Source organism: Carassius auratus, chromosome 28, assembly GCF_003368295.1.
Source record: "Carassius auratus strain Wakin chromosome 28, ASM336829v1, whole genome shotgun sequence".
Taxonomy (NCBI): Eukaryota; Metazoa; Chordata; class Actinopteri; order Cypriniformes; family Cyprinidae; genus Carassius; species Carassius auratus.
The window spans coordinates 23,312,092-23,328,288 of NC_039270.1; the positions used below are offsets into that span (position 1 = coordinate 23,312,092).

Below are 16,197 nucleotides of genomic sequence, written 5' to 3' on the forward strand. Positions count from 1 at the left end.
TAATGATGAAAATGAAAATTCCCTGGGGCAGGTCCTGAAACCATTTACACCCAAGAGAATGTATGGTCAAAGCTTTTTACAGCTCACTGAAACATTCTTAAAACTAGTGAACCTTTCAAGCGTTAAACCGTCTAGTTTTGTTAGTCAAAACATTAACAGCTGTGCCATGCACCTGTGCATTAGCTTTTTTATTTTCTTTTTCCAGTCAACATTGCATTTTGGGTTTATTTTAATTATTGAATATTTTCATAAAATAATATACATTAAAATCTGTCTCAAAAAACATCAAAATCATAAATTGTGTAAAGAAAAAAAACATAATTAACATCAAATGAATAAAACTTAACTTTTTAAATGTATACCCAGAATATATGCTTTTTTATTATAATGCAATGCATGAGGGCATCTCTTATAGGCACTAAATGGCAAACATTAAGCCATTTAGCTTGTACATCTCAAAACAAACAAACAATAAATAAGTTAATTAATATCTGAATGACCTTTGTGTTATTTATATGGTTTAAAAGTACACATGGATCAACATTCACAGAAACCAGTAGTGATATCACATGAATCACTTCCTTTCATAATTAGATCACATTCCTGCAGACAAGAATTTAATGTACCTTTTGAAGTACTATAAAAATTGACCTAATTTTACATCCATATATTAGGGCTTTGCATATATTAAAAAGGCTTATATTCATAGTCTTAAATTCATAAAGTCAGGGCATAACATTTTTTATATATATACATTTTCCAGTATTTTTGTTTTCAAATACAACTATCTAGACATCATTAAATCAAGATACATTTACTTGAATTGCAAGTGTATAATGAAAGCTTAAAAAACTGAACAAAATTAATTGAGTTTCTGGTCAAAACAAGAAATATGGGGTGCATCCCAAGTAATGAAGTTGACATTTACAAACACAATGGCAACTGATTGTTCCTGTTTTGTTTGTTGTTGCTTTTTATCATAAATTAACTTTATTTTTGTACCAGTTTCACACTGATTAAATCTCACTCTGTTGATTGTATCTTGCTTTAAGACGTTTGCACTGATTCATTAGGTAACTTTTATTATATCTATATATTTAAAGTTATATATTTATAGTATATTATATAACTTTAAAGTGTTGCTAATACAACTCACTTTATGATCTTTAGACATTTGCAATAGCCTATTGTGTTTGTTTCCTTCAATATATTCCTTTAATTTTCTTTCTTGGTCTTAAAAAGGTTTTTAAAAAGGTTTCATTAAACCTGCAGAAACCCTGTATGCACAAGCCAATTAGTGCAATAGTTTCAATAACACCCTGTGTTTGAGCCACACATATCGTAGTCTTGCTTTAACAAAATTAGTCTAAAATTGAAGCGGAGCCTGATAAGTGAATTATTGTATGCAAATTCTATATAATTTAAACATTTCGGTATATGAAAATATTTTTCGGAATTACATAAATACACTGTGTTAGATTAAATGTCGCATCTTTGTTTAATATAATATTTATATATCGTTTGCAGTTTTTCCTTGTTTCTGTCGCAATAAACTAAACAGCAGGTTTTTCGGGCTGCAGAATGACTAACGTTATACCAAACAAACTCGACAAACTTGAATTTTCTGAATTAAACGCGAAAACCCGGAACTCGTCTTCACTCTTCACGTGTTACAGTGAAAAACAGTGGGCTGTTCCAGTAAGTGGTGTTTTTAATAGAAAAAGGTACGTTTATAAGATTATTCTCGTTATGTAAAGTTTGTAACACGTGGGTGGTCTTGTAAAGGGCTTCTGGTTTATCATGCACGTTTTATAAATCAGTGCGTTGTCTCGTTAATCTAATGTTGTTCTCTAGTTTCCATTTTATATTGCATTTTTGTGGCATGGCAATAAGCAGAGTACAATAAATACAATAGCGTTGTGTAAAGTATTAGGAAGAGCTGAGAGACAAGCAGTGGTGAAGTGACATACGAGACTAAAAATCTCTGCATCTCTCTTCCTGTGTTGATGGGCTCGTAAGAAAAAAAGGAAATGGCATTTTAATAGAACAAAATAACTTCTCTTTCTATGTAAGGCAACTTTTAGCCAAGGAATCGGGAGATAAAACAGAAATGCGGGTAGATTAGATTAAGACTAAATGGGCGAGGCTTCGTGGTCTAGAAGTTGTTTGTCATTTGTGAGGTGCAAAGTGGCCTACAATTTAAATTGTCATATTGTAACTATCCAGTCTGATTTTTAGCTTCTGAATCTATTAAAGTACACCAGTGTCGTGTCATTCGTTCATTTATTTTCAAGACAGACAACCTCCGGACGTCAACGGTCTTGTCTGGTTCTTGTTACTTTTCTCAGCGCTGGTCAGAATGAACTAATCACAGTCGTCTGTGATTGCTGTGTAATCATGTGGCAGCTTTGCGTTTGTGTGTGGGGAAACACATTTAAATTATTGCACTTCAAGTACAATAAATACACACATGATTGGAGGATTTTGTTCAGGGCCTCATATATTGTTCAATGAAAAAAAACACACACATAGATCTCTGAGACATCTATTAATTAGAGTGTTTTATCTGAAACTCTCCTGTTCTAAATGTTGTGTACACTTCCTCTGCTATCTCCAACACAGGTGTTCTCGCAATGGAGAGCCAGAAACAGGTGCTGGAGAGGCTGCGGGCTGCTTTCCGCTCAGGTGTGACCCTTCCTATGCACTTCCGCTTGACTCAGCTGGAGGCCATGATGTCACTGTTTGAAGACAACGAAAACCAGATTTTAGAGGCCTTGCATGAAGACCTTGCTAAGGTATGAGGTCACAGGTTGACAGACACACAAGTACTTTTAAGATCAACGCACAAGTGATGCTTCATTCTCATCTGCCCTGCAGCCCAAGTTTGAAACAGTGCTGTCAGAGATTGAAATAGTGGTGAATGACATTTGCTACGCCATCAGCAACCTGCAAACCTGGATGCAGCCCACTTATGTGGGCACAAACCTGGTGAGATCCACACTAATATATAATTATATCAACTTTATTGCACCTTTAACACATACAGCAGCTATGTATATTTTAACAAAATGCTCCAAAGATATAATTCAGCAGAAAACCTTCAAGGGTCTGGTCAATGCAGGTTGAGATTGATCTCTTAAAATGCTTTAATTAGTTTTCTCTCTCCATTTCACTTGTATTTCAGGCAACAAAGTTGGATGACTGTTTTGTACGAAGCGAGCCGTTAGGTGTTGTTCTGATTATTGGAGCATGGAATTATCCTCTTCATCTAATTCTGTTACCTTTGATTGGTGCAATTGCGGCAGGTACAATCTATATCTTTTTCTGTTATATACCCCTTAAATACAGGGGCGTCATGAACCTAGTTTTTATTTTAAAGGGAGCACCAGTGACAGTTCTGGCACATCTTCCTAAGACTGAGCATCATGATAGTCCAGTGGTGTCAAACAGAGGAATTGACTTTGCAATTAAAAACTCAGAATAAATCCAGTTTTTTTTTTATATAATAAAACGTTACTTCAAGTTTTCACTGGAATAATTACTGCAATATTTTCACACCCAATTATATGGACTACTATTGAATTCTGAACTAAAGTGAGAACATACATTAATAATGTCTACTACTACTGCGTCAAGCTAACTGAGACTTGTTATAGCACTTATATATCATTGCTCTTTTTTTGTTTGTTTTTTTATTGCTTCCATTGTCGTCATTTGTAAGTCGCTTTGGATAAAAGCGTCTGCTAATTGACAAATAATATTAATAAATAGTATAATGTACTGTTGCTATCGATTTAGTTAGCAACACATTTTGCAAAACACAGATTCTCTAGCATGCTTAATTTTAACAAAGGCTGATATTTAAATGGATACATAATACATATTATGTGCTAAAACCCTTTGGTTGTGTGACATATTCCACCTACCACCCACACAAAAAAACCTAGTGATTCTGCACAAATTACAAAGGGTAAAGGACATATTTGAGCTTCTACTTTTGGGAAACTACTAATTTTGACACTCATCATAGAACTTGATTATCAAATATAAAGAAAAGAAGAAGAAAAAAAATGTCCTTTGGAAATCCATTAGCTCATTAATCTGAGGAGGCACATCTGCTATATGTTTAACTCATTCACATCTTTTTAACAGGCAACTGTGCTATTCTGAAGCCATCAGAAATAAGTCGAGCAACCGAAAAGCTTCTTGCTGAACTCATTCCTAAGTACCTGTCCCAGGTAACCCTTGGGAAAGACCCATATGATCTAACTGTGCTACTGTGTTCATGCTAAGGTTTGTAACCCTTCTCCTGTAAATGGGTTTGTTTGTGTCATATGTGTTTTGTCTCATAGGAGTGTTATGCAGTCGTTTGTGGTGGAGCAGAAGAGACCAAGACATTGCTGGAGAATCGATTTGATCATATCTTCTACACAGGTTAGAGTTTGCATTGTAATCAATGACAGATCCAAGAAAAAAGTTGTCACCCTTCTATATTTGCTTCAACATCCCAAGTCTTCTCTCCTCCAGGCTCGCAGTCAGTGGCTCGTTGCATCCTGCTGGCCGCAGCGGTGCACCTTACCCCAGTTACTCTGGAGCTGGGCGGAAAGTGCCCCTGCTTGATATATGGCCGCCTAGACATGAAAGCTGCTGCTAAGAGGCTGGTGTGGGCCAAGTTTTTCAATACAGGACAGAGTTGTGTGGCTCCAGACTATGTTTTATGCACTACTGAGACGAGAGATGCGCTGTTACCTTTTATAAAAGAGGCTCTGGAGAGTTTCTACGGATCTGATCCCCAGCAAAGCCCAGATCTGGGCCGTATCGTGACAGACAGGCACTGGGACCGACTGGTTGAGCTGCTAAAAAAGTCTGAGGGAAAGATTGTGATAGGAGGAGAGAGTGACAAGAAGACCAAGTACATTGGTTAGTAAACAAGGTTACATATTCAGTATATACATATATACCGTATTTTTCGGACTATAGGTCGCAGCTGAATATAAGTCGTATCAGTCCAAAAATACGTCATGATGAGGAAAAAAACATATATAAGTCGCACTGGACTATAAGTCGCATTCATTAAGAATCAAGAGAAAACATTACCGTCTACAGCCGCTAGAGGGCGCTCTATGCTGCTCAGTGTAGACTACAGGAGAACTGAGCAGCAGAGCGCCCTCTCGCGGCTGGAGACGGTAATGTTTTATCTTGATTCATTTTTAGTTCATTTCTCTTGGTTCATGTCAAATTAATTTTGATAAATAAGTCGCACCTGACTATAAGTCGCAGAACCAGCCAAACTATGAAAAAAAGTGTGTCTTATAGTCCGGAAAATACGGTACTCAAAAGTTTGGGGACAGTAAGATTTTTTTAATGAGACATAATGTTACAAAAGATTTATACTTCAAATAAATGCTGTTATCTTAAACTTTATTGCTACTGCCTTAGTATGTTGTATGTATTTTCAGAATGCATGGGTTTCTGCATGACTTACTGAATTTCCATAAATTACAGTATATATTTATATAAAAGAATTAGTAGGGAGCTAAACTGGTCTTGCATTTTGAGCTTCTTCTCTTGCTTTTTCATGGATTGTCTCAGCCCCCACTGTCATCGTGGATGTCATAGAGTCCGATGCTTTAATGCAGGAGGAGATTTTTGGCCCCATCCTCCCTATTATCACCATCAAGTCTCTCGATGAAGCAATCAATTTCGTCAACGAGAGAGAGAAGCCCCTGGCACTCTACGCCTTCTCTGATGAATCTCAGGTAAGGAAGGAACAAAACAAAAGTCCTTAACATGAGTGAAGTGTGAAGCAGGCGATAAAGCTATGCATCTCTATGTTTGTGAAGGTTGTGACTACCGTTCTTGAGAGGACCAGCAGTGGAGGCTTCTGTTCCAATGATGGGATCGTTCACATGTCCCTGCCTGGATTACCCTTCGGAGGAGTTGGTAAGGCTGGCTACATTCCTTTCATGTAATAATAACCCAGATTTTTTTTTTGAGTAAAGGTGAAATCAGATATTTTTTTCATCTTTCCCAGGCGCAAGTGGGATGGGCAACTACCACGGTCGCTGGGGCTTTGAGACGTTCAGTCACAAGCGTGGCTGCATGATGAGGAGCTGGCTGCTGGAGTGCGTCAATGTGCTGCGCTACCCCCCCTATAACGAAAGCAATCTCAGCTGGCTGCGCTGGGCCACCACCGCCAAGAAGAAGGGGTGGGCAGCATGTTCTGTTATGTGAGCGCTGAGTCTGACGCTCACTTTGAGGATGCCCATTTTTTTTTAGATTTTGTCAATGAAGCAGATTGTAACCAAGGAACAAAAACAAATCTGGTTCGGCGTTCACCAAGGTTTTCCAGAGAGTTTGGTCAGAAACACAAACCTCATCTGTGGATTTTCCATTGTGAGGTCATTCAAAACACCACCAGAGGTCAGCATTGAGAAAAGTCACTTCTTCCGGATGCTTCTATCATGAGAGAAATGAGGCCATTTACTCAGAAAAGAATGAGTTTATTTTACCATTGTTCAAATACACTACTCAACTCTTTATGTGCTAATTTTCATCTGTTATTATCGAACACTAAAGTGGAAAAGCATTATTTTACTTAGTAAAGATGCTACATTACCTTACTGTTACATATTTTGCTGTATAGCTCGTAATAGTTTAGGGTTTTCTGTTTAGTGAGAATATCAAGTAGCATTTCTAGTTTATGAGTTGTATACTTTTCATCTATAACATTGAGTACAAAAATAAAGTCTGATAAACATGTTTGCCCTCAATACGCATAATGAGGATTTATTTGTATTGTTATTGCATTTGTTCTTTTTTTTTTTGTTTGTTTTAAGAAACCGCTCAGAAACATGCAGCTTACATTTTTATACATATAGGCCTATATTTTGTTTTCTGAAAATTTGGTATACATAGCATGACATCATTAGAAAATAACATCACCTACATCATAATGTAAAATAAATTATTTTTATCTTTAGTACTGTTAAATAGCTTGAGATTTGTAATATTTTTAAATTATCATATGCCTTCAAAGTAAGGATTAATTGGGTCAAAAATACAGTAAGATTGTGAAGTATTACAATTTAGCTTTTTCTGTTTTAATTTGTGCTTGTTTTTTACATTTTAAATATAATTTATTCCATTACTCCAGCTGATCTGCTGCTCAAGAAACCTTTCTCATTATCAATGTTAAAAACAGCTGTGCTGTTTTATATTATTGTAGAATACAGGATACATTTTTCCTGATTCTTTGATGAAGAGAAAGCACAAAAGAACTGCATTTATTTGAAACAGACATATTTTGAAAAAAATTAAAAGCCTTCACTGACACATCTGATCAATTTAACATATACTTGCAGAATAAATGTACATATTTCTAATTAAAAGATTCATACAGACCCAAAAGTTTTAAAATGGGGTGTACCTTAGGTCAAATATTCGGATTTCAAAAGACAGAAAAACCATCCATATTTAACCAATGATTTATTTGAATATTCATCCATAAAATCTCTTGCTCTAAATAATTTTGACATGGATTATATTAAATGAGGGGCACATTTACAACAAAGTATATTGTGGGACATGGTAACACACATCCAAATAATACAGACTTGAAGCCCTGTGTTGTAAGTATGTGTTCTCATCTAGATTGCTTACAATGAACCTAATTCTTGCTAAAGATACCTTTATATGAACGTCATACAAACAGAAGAACTAGACTGAGTATCTTTGTTCAGATTCCAGTACTGTCTCAGGACTAGGTTTAGCGATCCTCAATAAAAGGTACAAAAGCAAGGTCACAAGGTTCAGATTATGATTTGTGATCTGGTGACTGTCCCCTCAAACATCTGCCGAAGCAGACACTGAAGCAGACACTGAAGCAGTGGTCGACTCGCTCCTGCTGGGAGTCTCTTTCAGGGCTCCGGCTTGTATGAAGAGGGAGGGCTGCTGCCGGACAGGCCCGGCTCAGAGGTTTGAGGTTGAGGGGAGCTGGAGGTTGTCGCAGGGCTGCTGGGCTCTTTTGTATAAGTTCCGGCTCATCCTGCCCAGCCTGTGGTGGATGAACCAGGACCTTGTCGATGATCCCGAAATCCTGCGCTTCCATCGGGCTCATGTACCGGTCTCGCTCCATAACGCTCTCTGAGCGAGGACAACAGAAAATCATGTCAGGAAGTCATGCAAAATTAAGTTAATTACAAATATTTGTTTAAATGCATTATAATACTAATGACAGATTTAGAACAGAAAAATGACCTAAAGTCTCCAAAGGCTGCCCTGTGTGTTTGCAATATATGTTGTTGATCTGTCTTTTAAGTTTGAGAATCTCCTCAGCCTGGATGGCAATATCTGTTGCTTGCCCCTGAAATCATAAATACTGCTGTTAAAGTCGTGACTGCTGCTCCCTCCCCATTCTTTTGTCCCACATTCTTACCCTTGCTCCTCCGGAGGGCTGGTGCACCATGATCCGGGCATTGGGCAGGGAATGCCTCATGCCTGCGGTTCCTGCGGCCAGAAGCAGGCTGCCCATACTGGCTGCCTGACCCACACACCAGGTGGAGATGGGGTTTAAGATGTACTGCATGGTGTCATAGATCGCAAGTCCAGCCGTAATCACACCACCTGCCAGACGGAGACAAAAAACATAGACTGCTGCCTTCAAACATTTGTGTAGGGAATATCAAAAACAAAAAGCATGTATTGATTCACTTTTCTTTTTTTTTCTTACTTATTCTGTGTACCAAAAATGTTCAAACATGCAAACCCTGACATGTGACAATTAAATTATGATCATTTACAGTTTTTGTTTTTTTTTTCAAATAAGTTAATTGAACCTTTAAACAAAATGTCAAAAGTTTTTTGTTAAGTATCCTATTTGATACAACAGGCCTTTGTTTCTTATAATAAAAAAAAAATATGGAGCTCATACTCGAAGAGCGGAAAACAAAATACTACAATTTAATTCAGAGGCCCAAGTTAAGCAAACATATGCAATTTGGTGCAGTTACTGATATTTATATGGCCAAAAGGTGAGATGAAAGGTTGTAATGTAAATCAGTGGGATCTTTTTAACAGTACAGCAAACTAATTGTATAAAATACATATAAATATCAGTTGTCACTATTTCTCCCAGTGATATATCACAGAAAGATACTTATTTGTATAGATTTATAATCAAAGCTCTGTAGTTTTCATTGTGGGATCAAAACATTTAATCATATGCAATAATGGTTACAAATATGTATGTTGTACAAATAAAAATTCCTCGAATGCCTGTTGTATCAATATTTGATGCATTTTAACATGGTTTTTCTATAGTGCTAACAATATAACATTTATTCATAGATTTACTTTATAAAAATCACAGAAAAAACACGTGTGCCACAACCTGAAGGGTGGGGGGGGGGTGTTCGTAGAAATGCTCCTTAAAGGCATTTCACCTTGTTATAATTTTTTTTTATAAACTATTCATTAAATGACAGAAGACTTTTAGAAGATTGTATCCAACAGGTTTTTCAGAATTTTCAGTCTATTTTAGAATTTTTTTTTTTTTTTTTTGGGTGTTTGACGATCAAAATCATGACGCTGGGAAAGAAAAGTGAAGTCACTGAAGTAAACAAAGAACTGACTCCATTCTCCACAATGTAGAGCAAGTGGCTTTTTGTGTACAGCATACAGTAGTGCATAAGTAAACATTTGCCTTCTAATTTACTATACTGTAAGAATGTGAAACTGGATTCCCATACAGGTATCAATCAAATCTGAAAATTTAAAACGGGATAGATTAAGACCAAAGACGGCCATCTGAATAAACATCATGATCAGATCTTTTTTTTTATGTCCCTGCAGTAATGTTTCTCACCAGGACTGTTGATGTACATGTGAATAGGCTTGTTGTTGCTCTCAGACTGGAGAAAGAGCAGCTGAGCGATCACCAGAGAAGCTACAGAGTCATCGATCTAGAGAAAGAGAGGGACAGAAAAACTGACAATAAAAGGGCTTTCTGAAAAATGTCTTTCCTTGCATGTGAACTTACTGGACCCATAACACAGATGATTCTCTCTCGTAGCAGCCTTGAGTAGATGTCATATGCACGCTCTCCTCGGCCCTGAAACAGACAAGACTTTTCATTAAAGTAGCCGTCAAGTTCCTGCAAAACTAGAGCTGCACTGTTGAAGTACTGCATTTACAATAGGCTCTAAAAGTAACTTCTTGATACTAGATGATCAGTTTAAAGTAACCTATGAAGAAAAGTGGCACTGATGTGCTCTTACCGTCTGCTCCACAACTATAGGTATGAGTGGACTTCTCCAGGGCGCACTCTGATGAACAGACCGACTCACTCTGAGCGCAGAAACACCACACTGTAAGACCCTCTGCAGAGACAACAGACAAGAGGATGAGGAGCGGGGGTCAGACAGATACGAGGATGAGGAGCAGGGGTCAAACAGACACGAGGATGAGGAGCAATGGTAAAACAGAAACGAGGATGAGGAGCGGGGGTCAAACAGACACGAGGATGAGGAGCGGGGGTCAAACAGACACGAGGATGAGGAGAGGGGGTCAAACAGACACGAGGATGAGGAGCAATGGTCAAACAGACACGAGGATGAGGAGCGGGGGTCAAACAGACACGAGGATGAGGAGCAATGGTCAAACAGACACGAGGATGAGGAGCGGGGGTCAAACAGACACGAGGATGAGGAGCAGGGGTCAAACAGACACGAGGATGAGGAGCAATGGTCAAACAGACACGAGGATGAGGAGCAATGGTCAAACAGACACGAGGATGAGGAGCGGGGGTCAAACAGACACGAGGATGAGGAGCAATGGTCAAACAGACACGAGGATGAGGAGCGGGGGTCAAACAGACACGAGGATGAGGAGCGGGGGTCAAACATATACGAGGATGAGGAGCAATGGTCAAACATATACGAGGATGAGGAGCAATGGTCAAACAGACACGAGGATGAGGAGCGGGGGTCAAACATATACGAGGATGAGGAGCAATGGTCAAACATATACGAGGATGAGGAGCAATGGTCAAACAGACACGAGGATGAGGAGCGGGGGTCAAACAGACACGAGGATGAGGAGCAATGGTCAAACATATACGAGGATGAGGAGCAATGGTCAAACAGACACGAGGATGAGGAGCGGGGATCAGACAGACACGAGGATGAGGAGCGGGGGTCAGACAGATACGAGGATGAGGAGCATGGGTCAGACAGATACGAGGATGAGGAGCGGGGGTCAGACAGACACGAGGATGAGGAGCGGGGGTCAGACAGACACGAGGATGAGGAGCGGGGGTCAGACAGATACGAGGATGAGGAGCATGGGTCAGACAGATACGAGGATGAGGAGCGGGGGTCAAACAGACACAAGGATGAGGAGCATGGGTCAGACAGACACGAGGATGAAGAGCGGGGGTCAGACAGACACGAGGATGAGGAGCAGGGGTCAAACAGACACGAGGATGAGGAGCAGAAGATGAGGAGTGGGGGTCAAACAGTCACGAGGATGAGGAGCGGGGGTCAAAAAGACGTCAGGACGTTTCAGTGGCGAGTTTAACATCAAACAGAGCACAAATCAGGCTGATTACATTACTTTACGTGTCTGTTAAAAACCGACGTTTTCTGAAAACGAGCAAAACTTAAAGGTACTTCGATTTAACATAAAGCACTCTTGCTAGCTAAAGAATAGTTGTACAATAGCGCGTTTATAATTACTGCCACTAACGCTGCACTACTAAGTTGTTTCGCACACAGAGACATATTTGTTTTTAGAATTAGTGGTTAATTTACAAAAGGTATTTTGATACTTACACGTAACAACATGTTTCTGTTGAGCAACCCTCACGCGACCCCTATTGACCCGGATGTGATATTAAAGTAAAACCAGAGACTCTCTAATGAAGAAAGAGTTGGAATGTAGAGAGAGCGTATATGTGACTTTGGATATAGATACGCAGATGCCAGCGACTGTTTCTATGGGCCTCGATATGTAAGCCATCCCTCATTTTTGTAACGGTCTGCGTTCACTGTGTGCGTCTACAACTGCACGCCTGTATTAATTATTATACAGTCTATGATCTGGACGTTTGTTGATCCAATACAAGTGTCGCAAAATTGCAGTAAAAAAATCGTATTATTATCAATCTTGAAAATACTATGTTTTATATTATTTTAGATCTCAGGATGTTTTTTTCCATGATTCTTAGAAAGCTCAATGGAACAGCATTTATATGAAAAAGACATATTTTAAAACAATGTGAAAGTCTTTACTGCCAGTTATATTAATCCTTTCTGAATGCACATATTTATTTATTTTATTTTAGGCTTTATGTTTTTTACAAATTCAAACAGACCCTAATGACTTGAACTGTAGTGTACCTTTGGTAAACTGTTGATTTAATGAGCTTGAAACATCCAGTTTGTAACCATTTGAATTGTGTCCTTCAAGTTTAGTAATATTGTTAATACAGTTAAGTCATCTTTAAAATACAAGAAATTTGCTTCTTTCAATTTTAATTGAAAAAAAAAACTTTATACTTTTGACAATTTTTGTTGTTGTTGTTTTCATATCATGTTTTGTATGTTATTATTTAATATTAGTCTGTCTCGCTGGTAAAAAAAAAAAAAAAATAGATTTTCGATCTTATGACTCGGTAAAATAAATGTAGATTTTCCACACATCTATTCCACTGACTTTCATTCAAACAGCAAACGGTTGACTGAGGTCTCCACTCGCGGAGCGGCTCTGGTGAAGCGCATCCGCTGTCATATAATAAAACAACGCCAGATGGCGCCACTCACCGCAGGCTCGCCTAGAACCTTTTATGAAAGGAAAGTAATGAAAAATAGCTGTATTTTTGTCTTATTAGCTTGAATATTAAGTAACTAACAATAATAATGCAACACCTCACCCACCTAATCCACAACAATACACACGTGTTCATTCATTTGTTAGTGAATCCTGAAATTGTCTTCATTGTATGAACAGCCTAAAAGAAGAATGGAGTAATAAACATACTAGTAATGTCCGAATGAAAATGTAAACTGTAGACAGGTTTACTCTGAGTGTTCTAGAAAATATGATAAACTCATAAACTCTGAGGGCTTCCTTCCGGATGTACTTATTTGTATGTATTGCTGGCTTGATTCACAGGTGAGGAACTCATCAACAGGTGTCCTCTGCGCCGTCGCAGTGCCAAACCAATCGTCAACTACAGGGGCGCAGCTGAGCCGGTTACTGCCGAAGTCAGGCTCGTGTCGACAGTGTGAAAAACTTTCTGGATCTGTCAGGAGTCATGTCGAATAACAGCGCCGGCGGTTTGGTCAGTCTGCAGAAAAGCGTCAAGCAGCTGCGATTTGAAGCAGAAATCCGCAGAATTAAGGTGAGCACAAGAAAATAAAAACCAAAAAGACTGGAAATCTTTGTTAACAGGGTGTGACTAGATAAACTTGTTGATCCTGTCCGAACATCCTGCTGCTTCGTGTAATTATTGTGCTGTTTTTATCGGTGCATGTGAGAGCACTTGCAACATAACGTTACCTAATGCAACTGAAGCGTGATGAAAAATGTTATCTGTTTGTCAGCTTTTTCCGTGGAATGCCTTCTATATTACGGCATGTTGCCATTACCTTCGTTTTCAGCAGGTGACAGCTTGTTTTTAAAGGAATGCTAACACAGGTTGTCATCTAATATTTAATACATTTGAACACATAAAGCCTCTGAGGTTGTGGTCGCGCGCAGCTCCGCGCACAGTGAAGCTCTTTGTTGATTGTAAGTGTGTGAGTGTGACACAGTGTCACGTTTGTTGGCCGGGAAAATCCAAATCTATATTAGTTCCCACTGGCCCCAAACACGCTATTTTAAACACAACCCAGGGCTTTGTGTGTTATTACTGAGTTTATCAGGAATCAAATAAACTCTGTAACTTCTGACCGCGTGATTACTAGCACCGTGTGACAACAAAAGAGTCTTTACTGCTCCACAAACCCCCTTTATCTGTAGATCCATACATCTACATGACATTTTAAGATGCAAAACCTTACAAACCCCCTTTATCTGTAGATCCATACATCTACATGACATTTTAAGATGCAAAACCTTACAAACCCCCTTTATCTGTATATTCATACATCTACATGGCATTTTAAGATGCAAAACCTTACAAACCCCCTTTATCTGTATATTCATACATCTACATGGCATTTTAAGATGCAAAACCGGTAAACTTTAAAATAAAAACTGTTTTAGTGCCTTGCTACTTTTTCCTCAAGCTCCTATGTTTATATTTAGTCATTTCACTTTAATGAAATTAATAACATGAATGGGTTCTTTTATTGCCATTAAAGTGAAATAACTGAACGTAAGTATGGGAGCCTGAGGAAAAAAGTATTAAGGCACTAAGCTTTTGCATCTGAACTCTTCACGTGTGTTTCTCTGTCCGTCTGTGTTTTATTGAATCTGTCTTAGGTTTCTCAAGCTGCGGCTGAGCTGAAGGCATTCTGCTTGCAAAATGCCCACAAGGACCCTCTCCTCATGGGGGTGCCATCGAGCGACAACCCCTTTCGCCCACCCAAATCATGTGCGCTCTTCTGAGGTACCAACAATCAGCTCAGTGTTTCTTTCCTCTTAGAAATTTCCTGTTGAAGTGAAACATAAACAGAAAAGTGAACGTCTGTCTCTGTCTTCCCTCTCAAGGAGTCGTGGAAAAGCTTGAGAACGTTCTTCTTCCACTTGGATGTTTTCACTCCACAACCCTCCGATCCCTTCACATTACAGCAGAGCTGCTTATCGTCACTACTATCACACTAAACTGTTTAATTCTGTAAGCTGCATTGGGACTTGAAGTCTTTCCCGTTCGGCGATGTGAGTTATGAAGAAAACCGCTGAGAAGTGATTTGAAATTGTTTAATTTGTATACCGTTGAATAAAGCCATGGTAGTGCTAAAGTTACACTAGCAGGAGGAAATTAAAGTAATTTGTTGGTCAAACAGTCCACTGGAAATGTGAGGACAAATATGCAAAAAATAATTCATGCATTTTATTTTTTACTGTGTAGACGGGTTCATTTGAATACAAGCCTTGCACAGAAAAAAATCTAAGTGCTTTCTTGTTGTAATCAATTTCTTTGTTATTGATACAGTTCTGTTTCTATACATGGACCGTTGTTGCCACAGAACTCATGTATTTAAGGTTTTAATTGCATTAAGCTCATAGCTCTATTGAAGGAGAGAGATGTCTTGAATCTCAGGTTCTCTTTGATAAAGAAGATCAATGCTGTGTTTCGGATATAAATTCACTTTTCTGAGGTACTACTTTTTTATTCCAATGAATTTTCTCTACTCTAGTGGGTAAAGGTTTCTGCATACTTTTGACCTTTCTTAAATGTTATAGTGTTAACACAAGACTCGAGTGCAGACTCCTATCTGTTTTTAGTGATATGTGCTGCTCTCATGCTTGTAGACTAAGAGTTTGAACACCACATGATTAGGAGTGTATGATCTGGCCTGGAGCCCTCACATGCTCTCCGATCTCATCTTATATCTGGTCTGTATCTTTATCAGTCCACCACTGGACATTCATGCAAATGTCAGTTTTATTGCTGTCCTGCATGGTTAACTCTTTCAGTCTGTGTACCTCGTGTGTGTCTTGTGTTTTAAGGTTGACTGCGCCTACAAGAGCAACATCTGATTTATTCGCAGCAAGATACCTGTACACTTTTTCTTACTAAACTGAATCAAGATGTTGTTGGTAAATAAGATGTCATTGATAAATACATTAAAATGACTGAGCCTGAAAAGTTTTTTTTTGGACAAGATCCCAATTTAATTGTCTGTGATTTAAACAATAAGAGCAATAAATATGCTGGAAACCACTATAGTTTATGTTTGTAACCAGGTTATTGTCGACCAATGCTAAAACTTTTACAACTTTTTTTTTTCTTTTTTTTATTAGAAATATTGCCTTGGGAAATAACAAATTTTGAGTTAAAGCACTGAAATGAATGACTGAAAAAAAAAATAAACCTGAGCTAAAACTTAGTTCAAGTAAGAAATTTAGTACAAATACTAGAATTAAAATGAAAATAAAGTAGTTTATCTCCAGTAGCAACCAACATGCATCAAACTTTAAAGTTTTATTCCTATCTGTATTAAGGTTTTCACAAAAGTATTTATTTAT

At 38.3% G+C, this 16,197-nt stretch overlaps 2 protein-coding genes and 1 pseudogene across 3 annotated transcripts; 2 read left to right on the forward strand and 1 right to left on the reverse strand.

Moving 5' to 3' along the window:
- Positions 1–1,546: 1,546 nt before the first annotated feature.
- LOC113047241 (aldehyde dehydrogenase family 3 member B1) lies at positions 1,547–6,782 on the forward strand. 2 transcript variants are annotated; one of them, XM_026208579.1, is made up of 10 exons: positions 1,547–1,698; positions 2,623–2,795; positions 2,878–2,988; positions 3,185–3,305; positions 4,153–4,238; positions 4,353–4,434; positions 4,528–4,920; positions 5,593–5,759; positions 5,844–5,943; positions 6,035–6,782. In XM_026208579.1, the coding sequence occupies exons 2-10, from the start codon at positions 2,634–2,636 to the stop codon at positions 6,232–6,234; spliced, it is 1,422 nt and encodes a 473-aa protein (XP_026064364.1). In that variant the 5' UTR covers positions 1,547–1,698; positions 2,623–2,633; the 3' UTR covers positions 6,235–6,782. The 2 variants fall into 2 exon arrangements, with proteins under 2 accessions (XP_026064364.1, XP_026064362.1); XM_026208577.1 differs by having other exon boundaries at positions 1,613–1,724.
- A 687-nt stretch (positions 6,783–7,469) lies between these two features.
- LOC113047242 (ATP-dependent Clp protease proteolytic subunit, mitochondrial-like) lies at positions 7,470–11,858 on the reverse strand (annotated as a pseudogene).
- A 1,336-nt stretch (positions 11,859–13,194) lies between these two features.
- LOC113047243 (guanine nucleotide-binding protein G(I)/G(S)/G(O) subunit gamma-10-like) lies at positions 13,195–15,895 on the forward strand. The gene is made up of 3 exons (XM_026208580.1): positions 13,195–13,402; positions 14,488–14,614; positions 14,716–15,895. The coding sequence occupies exons 1-2, from the start codon at positions 13,316–13,318 to the stop codon at positions 14,611–14,613; spliced, it is 213 nt and encodes a 70-aa protein (XP_026064365.1). The 5' UTR covers positions 13,195–13,315; the 3' UTR covers position 14,614; positions 14,716–15,895.
- Positions 15,896–16,197: the final 302 nt, after the last annotated feature.

What these genes read in the sequence shown, in the direction of transcription:
- LOC113047241 (XM_026208579.1), top strand. Translation starts at nt 2,634, where the DNA reads ATGGAGAGCCAGAAACAGGTGCTGGAGAGGCTGCGGGCTGCTTTCCGC. An exon ending in TGCATGAAGACCTTGCTAAG is followed by an intron (nt 2,796 to 2,877) that starts GTATGAGGTCAC and finishes TCTGCCCTGCAG; the next exon opens with CCCAAGTTTGAAACAGTGCT. An exon ending in CAAGAAGACCAAGTACATTG is followed by an intron (nt 4,921 to 5,592) that starts GTTAGTAAACAA and finishes GGATTGTCTCAG; the next exon opens with CCCCCACTGTCATCGTGGAT.
- LOC113047243 (XM_026208580.1), top strand. Translation starts at nt 13,316, where the DNA reads ATGTCGAATAACAGCGCCGGCGGTTTGGTCAGTCTGCAGAAAAGCGTC. An exon ending in CAGAAATCCGCAGAATTAAG is followed by an intron (nt 13,403 to 14,487) that starts GTGAGCACAAGA and finishes AATCTGTCTTAG; the next exon opens with GTTTCTCAAGCTGCGGCTGA.